This window comes from Aulonocara stuartgranti, assembly GCF_965226115.1.
Source record: "Aulonocara stuartgranti genome assembly, chromosome: 2".
Taxonomy (NCBI): domain Eukaryota; kingdom Metazoa; phylum Chordata; class Actinopteri; order Cichliformes; family Cichlidae; genus Aulonocara; species Aulonocara stuartgranti.
The window spans coordinates 9,760,108-9,769,425 of NC_138940.1; the positions used below are offsets into that span (position 1 = coordinate 9,760,108).

The following is a 9,318-nucleotide window of genomic DNA, read 5'->3' on the forward strand; positions in this document are numbered from 1 at the left end:
GTGGACAGCTACAGGTACCTTGGTGTTCATCTGAACAATAGACTGGACTGGACTCATAACTCAGACGCCCTCTACAGGAAAGGGCAGAGCAGGCTGTACCTGCTGCGGAGACTCAGGTCGTTTGGAGTGGAGGGCCCACTCCTGAAGAAATTCTATGACTCTGTTGTGGCTTCTGCTATCTTTTATGGTGTGGTCTGCTGGGGCGGCAGCATCTCTGCTGGGGACAGGAAGAGACTGAACAGGGTGATCCGAAGGGCCAGCTCTGTTCTAGGATGCCCTCTGGACCCAGTGGAGGTGGTGAGTGACAGGAGAACGGCGGCTAAGCTGTCATCCCTGATGGACAACATCTCCCACCCCATGCAGCAGACTGTGACAGCACTGAGCAGCTCCTTCAGTGGGAGACTGCGGCACCCACGGTGTGGGACGGAGAGATTTCGCAGGTCTTTCCTCCCCACTGCTGTCAGACTCCATAATAAAGACTTTAACTGATCAAGCACACACATCCATACATATGCAATAATACTAAGTGCAATAATCCTTTCTGTCATCGTTGTATTTTTACTCAGTTGTATATAGTATTTGTATTTGTATTCTATTTTTATCTTATTGTATATTTATTCTATTTTATTCTACTGTATATAGTATTTTATTTTATTCTATTCTGTACAGTTGTGTACTGTATTTATTCTTATTGTATTCTAATTTTTGCCTCATAACTTTTGCACTGTCCACTTCCTGCTGTGACAAAACAAATTTCCCACGTGTGGGACTAATAAAGGTTATCTTATCTTATCTTATCTTATCTTATCTTATCTTATCTTATCTTAATATTTAAAAATACAAAAACTACAGCTTTGTTCATCTGCAAGCTTAATTAATTTGACAGACTGGTGGTTGGAGGTGCGGCAGTTGGTGTACAGGGAGAAGGGCATAGAAGAAAGAACACAGCCCTGAGGGGAGCTCGCGTTGATGGTCCGGGAGTCCAAGACATTCTTCCCCAGCCTCACTGGTTGCTTCCTGTCCGTCAGGAAGTCAGTGATCCACCGGCAGATGGGATCAGGCACATTCATCTGGGAAAGCAATCCTTGAAGAAGGTCTGAAAGGATGGTGTTGAAGGTAGAGCTGAAGTCCACAAACAGGATCCTAGCATAGATTCTGCAGGACAAAGTGTAGGGCCATGTTGATGGCATCGTCTACAGACCTGTTGGCTCTGTATGCAAACTGCAGGGGGTCCAGGAGGGGGGCCGTGAGGGTCTTAAGATAGGAGAGAACCAGGCGCTCAAAAGACTTCCTGACCAGATGTCAGAGCCACAGGTCTGTAGTCTTTTCGTCCAGTGATCTTTGGCTTCTTGAAAGCTATATATGATATAAAAATTATATAAAAACTGTTAATCAGCAAAAGAAATGATATCATAGTTCTTATAAAGAAAGCCTCTATCAATCAAACACCAGCAGTGTAGCAATGTTGTTCACTTACACTGTATATAAAACACTGATTTTGGCTACATCCAGTTTTTACTGTATTATAAACATTTTTTACCATGAAGAGTAAAGTGTTTGGCATTTTTGTCATTGTTATTGAGCTCAGAGATCAGGCCCAGCCCAGTATCTACCTGGTTATGAGCAAGGAGCTGCAGGTGATAACTCAACAATAACCAGGCCATGCATGCATGGATGGATGCATGGATGGATCAGTTTGTAGGCTGTGTGTGGTCAGCAGCAGGCTGCTGGGTGTGGACCAAGAGGGAAAGCCCAGCATGTGAAACCCATCAGCAGAAGGCCAGAACAAAGGTGCACAGACAAACGCAGCCCAGACACTCAGGCAGGACGAGTAAAATAAATGGCAGCAAACACAGTATGATGTGGTAAAATGTGCTTTCTTTCACAAACAGATAGCACAAACAAGAATCACAAGAATCTCCTTTGTGGTTCTTGTTTTTCTTTTGAGTACATTAATAAAAAGTTGAAATAAAGTGGCAATAAAATTCATGCACTGAAGACCACACGAAACCCTAATTCACCCTACTACCTGTTGCCTTCACATTCCATTTGCATCCCTTGTCCACAGAATCAAAAATGACCCTTCTTCGCTAAAGATCGAACATAAAGCAATTGCATTTTAAATGGAAGCCCATTTTGCATTAAGAAACACTATCAGCAATCAGAAATTGTGTATATCAGAGTTCTCTGCTTTTACTGTCCTGAAAACTGCATTAATTCAGTGGATGCGGTTAGGTTCAAAACAACGTAATATAAGAGGGCAACCAATTCAATCTAAGAGGGATCCAATTTTTATCCATTCATGTACCAGCTACTGGCTTTTTGCTGTTATGTTCTCATATCGCGTGAGAGTTTATTTGCCAGGTGTCAGAAGTCTAATAATAAAGCTCCGGCACAACGTGGTCGAAGTTACCCGCATATCGGATCGCATCATGTCAGTGAAGATCGACGCCAACCCGACCGTCCTACGGATTATCTCCTGCTATGCACCACAGACCAACTGCCCCGACGAGGAGAAGACAGAATTCTGGCGCGCCCTCGACGACCACCTGCAAACCATTAGCCCTGAGGAACACGTGGCGGTAGGCGGCGACCTAAATGGACATGTAGGCAAGGGGAGAGACGGATATCACCGATTCCATGGCGGCCAAGGATTTGGGACCAGAAACGACGACGGTTGCCGGGTACTGGACTACGCAGAGGCCCACGATCTTGCCGTGACCAACACCTTCTTCAAAAAGAAGCCGGCACACCTCATCACGTACTCCAGCAGCGGCAGAGACACCCAAATCGACTACTGGCTAGTCCGAAGACCCCATCTCAGCCTAGTCACGAACGTAAAAGTCATACCATCAACCAATATTGGCCCTCAACATCGGCTACTTGTGATGGATCTCCGACTCAACCTTGGCCAACGACGACGAAGAACACCAACCACGACGGTGGAGAAGATCAAGTGGTGGCGCCTCCCTGAGGGATCCAATTTTTATCCATTCATGTACCAGCTACTGGCTTTTTGCTGTTATGTTCTCATATCGCGTGAGAGTTTATTTGCCAGGTGTCAGAAGTCTAATAATGAATAAAGTTCAGGATATGCTTAAAAATTCACCTCAGTATAGCCGTCATCAGAAGGAAGTGCGCTTCACTGACTCATCAACTTGTCTCAGGCTTTCCACAAAGTTTCACAGTTGACCTTAAAGTAAGATGCTGCAAGCTTACCTTGCAGTGTATTACTTTTTAAGGTCTAAAGACCTTAAAGTGCGCTATAGATTGAAGTGATTTGAACTGACAACAGGGCTAATTCAGCACTTCAAGTTAACATCAATAAAAGTTTTTAAATTTATTCTGATTTCCGTTTGTTTTCATTGCCTGTGCTATCTGTTATTTAGTTCAAATTGTGGGTAGATAATGCTGTGCTGTCATGTGACCTGTTCTCTCATGTGTGCCTTTCTCTTGTTTTGTATGTATTTCTCGTTTGTTATTTATTCCTATTTTATTCCTGCAATTGGTATGGAATTCATTTTTTAAAAAAATTGATCAGTGTTTTGAAATTAGATGTGATGAAGATGTGACCTTAATTTACAAAATCAACATCATGTTGGATTCAATGAGACATGAAACTAGTGCATGAAACAGGTCTCAGTAAATGTTCTCATAGACTGCAATACACTGCCCCCTGCTGGTCATTATAAAGTCTGCAGATGTCATTTGACATGAATGTCATATTTGTGAAACAAAATAAAGGACTCTGTAAAATAAATGAAAATCAAATATTTATATACAGAATATTTATGTACAAATGCAGAAAAAGACATTTGAACAAGATGCACACCCAGTAAAATAAAAAATAAAAAAGAAAAGTCAGTTTTATCATGTGACTATCATGCTGTCATTTCCGCACAATGCACTTTACACCAGATCAAAATAAAACACTGTGAGGTCGTTCTAACCGGAAGCCCAGAGAGCTTCGACAATGCAGCACAATGCCCTGAAGCATCAGCATCAAAATATACTTCAAGTACCAAAAAGTACTCATTGTGCAGAATGCCCTATTTTTGAATAGCTGGACATTTTAATTACTTTATCACCAGCTGTGACTACAGCTGATAATCAACCATGTTTCATAGGGATGTGACTACATTTAGAAATGTCATGCATTTTTAGGTATAAAGCAAAAGATGCAATGAAATAAATAAGCTATCACATATTAATCCAAATGAATTCACTGAAATACATCTGCACATTTCTGCAGCCTGACTTATTACACACGTGAACACAGTACACATTTGTTTACTGCAAGCTTGTTTCAGAGATGTGATGCAGTTAAATCTGTATGCGTCTGTTTCCTTGTAGTGTTAGTAGAGATGGTGAACCTGACACAATCCTGTGTTTGGTGTGAAGGAAACCAGTTAACAGCCGGTTTAGTAAAATTCTCTTGAACTCATGGAAAACTCATCGTCGTCTCGAAGTGAGCAGCTGAAGCGTCCCGTGTGATCAGAGGTCCTCGTCGTCCTCGCTCACCATGACGTCGAGCTCTTTGTCTTTCCGTACGACGCTCTCGGTGATGACCTCCTTGTGCTGCTCCTGCAGCTCACGCAGCTCCGCCTGCAGGCGCTCCAGGTGGAGCACTCGCCGGTTCCTCAGCAGCCGGCTGGGGAATGGGTTCATGTCGTTGAAGGCGATGCTGGTCAGCTTCCTGCATGGACACACGCAGGTGGAAAGGACTCGATCACCAACACAGAGGAACTGGAAACTGATCAGCTTGAGTGTTTCTGTTTTATGCTGCTTGATACTTCAGGTACTGCAGTTTGAGCAGGAAATACTGGACTGACTGGACCACATGTATCCGAGAGCTGCAGGTACTTAAAAATCTTTAAATCGTTGTTACTGTGATCAGGGAAATTTAAACTTCTCACAAAATTTCAGTAAAAAGGGTTTGAAGCTCAAAGATTCAACAGCTACATCCACTACACTTCTGAGAGTGTAACAGCTCGTAGATTAAGGCGGGTGGAGGCGAGTGCGTACCTGGCATTGGAGACGGTCTTTGTGAAGAAGCGTAGGTACTGGTAGATCTCCACGCTGTCGTGAATCTTCAGGATGTCGTCCTCTTTGTATTTGAACAGAGCCAGAGTGTATCTGAAGATCACCTGCAGCACAGACACGCATTTCATAACAGGACACTCACGCCACACAATTAATTGGAAACTTTGAGGAGGTGAGTCATAAAATTACTCTTTCAGTTGTGGTGCAGTTGGGCCCTTTACTCATTACAGCTCTGATCGATTTCCAATAAGCCACTTGGTTCCTCAGTTGCCAGATAATATTAACTTACTTGGTAGTTGAGCTTTAAGTTTAAATTAAACTTTTGGGTTGGATCTACGTGGCTGAAGCTGTTGTCAGCATTTATCCCTGTGTGGTATATATTTCTGTGTCTGAACTGTGATTTTATTTCCTGAGACAAACGATGTAAAAGCTGTGCTGCATTTGTCACATTGCAGAAACAAGCCCAAAGCCATTGTCCCGCTCATCGTCTGGATTTACGCTGCTTGTGGTAGACTGTGAGGTCGTTACTAGAATGATCTGCTTTCCCACTCCTATTTCATGTCACATGACAGTTCCCCATGCTTAGTAAACAATGTCTTATTACTCCTAAAATGTAAATAAAGACATCTAAAGGTGAAAACAAAATCATTTTTGTTTCCATGGACACTACTGTGGTGCATTCAAGTGTTGTCTGCATTTCTGTCATGGTGTGTTCGGGTGTATGGTACCTTGGTACCCTCATACAGGAAGGCGTCCCACAGAGGCATCAGGATGTCGCTGGGCAGACTCTCCACAAAAACCACCAGGAACCAGTTGAAGGTGACCAGAGAGACGTCAATGTTGTGATCCTCAAAGTGAGATGCCAGGCGAGGAAGCTTCTCCGCCATGAAGTCCTTCAGCACGCGCTGGTCCGCCTGAGCACAAAGACTCACAGAGATCAGCCTCACTGATCACTAAAACAGATCACAGCAGGCAAGCAGGTGAGTGTGTCTGCTGACCTGAGAGGCCACCAGATTCTTGGTGTAGTAGTCCTGAGGCATGATGGCTTCCACCACTGCCACCAGACACCAGAAGGCGTCTTCGTCACTTTGGAGGACCAGCAGAGCGAGGGCCGCTAACCTGTGGACATTCATGGAAGGTGAGGTTCTGCCTGGAAGGCGGGTCCACATAAGAACTCAGATATAAAATTTATACTTTTGTTCTGACCTGCTGAGTACCTGGCAGTAGCCAATGGCAGGGTTATGCCCGGAGAAGGCCAGAAGGATGCGGCGGAGCTGCTGGAGGGCAGGGCTGAAGGGTGGGGCTGGAGGGCGGGGCTGGACGGCGAGGAGAAGTGCTGATTGGTCGTCAGGGTTCGGTGAAGGTCCAGCTGGACCTGCCTGGAGGCAGGATTAGGAGCTGTCCGACTCTTCTCACACAGCTGGAAACAGAACAGGATTACTGAGTGCTCGCCAGCATTCCCAACAGGAAGGAGGAGGAGCCACCTGTGCTCAGGTGCGGATAAAGCACTCTGTTGGCAGAGGTATGAAAATGCGCAGTAAAATCTAACGTGCATAGCTAACTTCATCAACGACATTTTGGGAGGAATAATCACACATCAGCCTTCGGCCATTTTTTGATGAACGCATACGCCCCCTAGAGCGCGCTAACTTTATTAACAGCCACACAAATGTAAAGCACACATCAAACATAAATAAACCATTTGACTGTCTCCATAATTGAGAGCATTTTCTCTTCTTATTTCAACACCCCCACTTGCTCTCATATTATGATGCTCTTAAGTAAACAAAAAAAACAACAAACAAAAGGTTTCTTCCTCAGTACTGTATACATGTTCGTATACCATGTTAATGCCCAAACATAAACTTCTCAAACTTGAACAGCTTAACTTTTGTTGCAGGCTTTGTCATTACATCTGCAACCATCTCTTCTGTTGAACAATAATCCAGAGTTATTTTTCCTGCACTCACAGTTGATCTCACAAAGTTGTACTTTATGTCAACATGTTTACATCTCTGTCTCGTCACAGGATTCTTCGCCAACGCAATTGCACCCTGATTATCTTCATGAACTTTTGGCGGTGCATATTTTTGTCCATCAATACCTTGTAACAGTTGCATTAGGTACAAAACTTCTTGTAGGGTCGCAGCTAAAGCCATGTACTCCGCTTCACAGGTAGATAATGCAACAGTAGGTTGTCTTTTGGTTTTCCATGAGATTAAAGGACCATCTACAGACAAGCTTATGCAATAACCAGTTGTACTCCGTCTGTCTGTTACATCAGCTGCCCAATCAGCATCGCTGTATGCCCACAACCTCAGTTCTTTGTTGTCACATTTCCTGTAACACAGTTCTTTCTCGGTTGTCCCTTTCAGATACCTCAGTACTAGAGCAGGGCGATATGGCCAAAAATATTTATCACGATATATATTTGAAAATTTGCGATAACGATATAACTGACGATATAATTGATGCGAGACAAAATACAACTCCACAACATTACTAGCGCAAAAAGAAAACCTTCCATTTATTTTCACTTAAATAAGAAGCTGGTTTTTATGTACATTAAAGCTTTATAAAAATGTAACAGTGCAAATACAAATTCCTTGCTGAAAGTTTAATCAAAAGGCATTTCCAGTAGAAATGGGCTGACATATCCTGAGCATAACCATATATAATATCCACTGAAGTTAAAAAGAGGTGCTTTGCAAAATTAAACTGCAGTATGCAATACGTATTTTTCGGACCATAAGGTGCACGGGATTATAACGCACATCAAGCGAAACAAAGCAGTCAGATAAATCAAACTTTATTAAACTCATTCTTCTTGCTTCCTCCACTTCTGTACCATTGATTCATTAATGTTGAATTCTCTGGCAGCTGCTCTATTCCCATGTTGTTGCAGTATATTAATGACTAACCTCGTATTGTGGATGGATTATCTCAGTTGTTCTCCTGACTGAAGTTTGGTCTGTTTACAGCATCCTGCCATGCGATTGCATTTGTCTCTAACCATGAGGAACCTTAACGTTAACTTTTATAAGTGGAAAAGTGTTAGTGTTGGTCCTCCAGCTGCACTGTTTATGTTATGCTAACATAGCTGTGTCGCTAGCGATTACGTAGCACATCATTATATACCAGCTAGCCCAACTTCAGTAACCCTACAAACGTCACTGCTGTTTAGTTTCCTGTCTTCATTTATGTTGGAAGTGATAGCAGAGCTGTACGTTTGATTTTTTTCAGAAATCTCTCAGTCAGAACATGCAATATCATGCTTAGGTAACTAGCGAGCTAACTTCCGCTAGCTTCCCGCTAACTTCTAACTCTGTTAAATGTAATAAATTTAGCCCATATAGCGACTTTTTCAACTTGCACACCAGTTTTTCATTTGTGTCGGATTTTACCTCATAACCCTCAGGTTGTTCCATGAATACCTCACAATCTATTGGTGCATGAAGATAGGCAGCTTTAACATCCATCTGGTGTAAAAGCATGTTTTCTTGTGCTGCCTTTTGCATCAACACTCTGATACTAGTCAGGTTAGCAGTAGGGGAAAATGTTTCTTCATAATCCACACCTATCCTCTGACTATATCCTTTAGCAACATAACGTGCCTTGTACTTCTCAGATCCATCAACATTGTTTTTGACTGCGTACACCCATCTACCCCCCACTGTCTTCTTACCCTCAGGCAAAGTGGTTAAGGTAAATGTGTCATTTTCTCTTAGTGATTGCATCTCTTCATCCATTGCACTGACCCATTTCTCTGAGTTAGATGAAGTTATTGCTTCCTTGAATGTTTGGGGAATGTTACACATTGCTCTGTAACAATAATCCATGTTTGTAAGTACTTGATCACAATCCTCCTTATCAGTAACATATTCACTTAAATACCCAGGCCTTGGTTCAATTAGAGTTCAAATATGAATAACCTCTCGCCAAAAGTCTTTAACAGCTAGAAAGCTGGCAAACTACTAAGCTGATCAACATGAAAGGCACAAGGTGGAAATCAGCAAACTGCTGCCTCACTTTGTTCACCTGTGCTCTATATTTCATGGTCCGGTTGGCTGCAGGACCAAACATTTGGCCTTACACCTTATTTCTTTATGTTTTGCTTCCAAGGTGCCAGACTTGTAGGTAACTTTTTACACTGACATGACCTCAGCAATAGTTTCCAATCTTTCAACTTCCTTGGGCTTTGGCTGCTTTTTTACTCATTTTCAGTCCAGTCCTTCTACCTGACCATTTTCAGAGAACTCTAAGGAGCTTGGGGGA

At 42.9% G+C, this 9,318-nt stretch overlaps 1 protein-coding gene across 1 annotated transcript; it reads right to left on the minus strand.

Moving 5' to 3' along the window:
* Window positions 1–4,494: 4,494 nt before the first annotated feature.
* Window positions 4,495–8,382, minus strand: LOC309716792 (TBC1 domain family member 2A-like; the record flags this gene model as incomplete). Its single annotated transcript, XM_082550837.1, has 5 exons — window positions 6,261–8,382; window positions 6,042–6,162; window positions 5,772–5,957; window positions 4,972–5,147; window positions 4,495–4,792 (listed from the first exon to the last, which is right to left on the minus strand). The coding sequence occupies exons 1-5, from the start codon at window positions 6,617–6,619 to the stop codon at window positions 4,495–4,497; spliced, it is 1,140 nt and encodes a 379-aa protein (XP_082406963.1). The 5' UTR covers window positions 6,620–8,382.
* Between the last annotated feature and the right edge of the window lie 936 nt (window positions 8,383–9,318).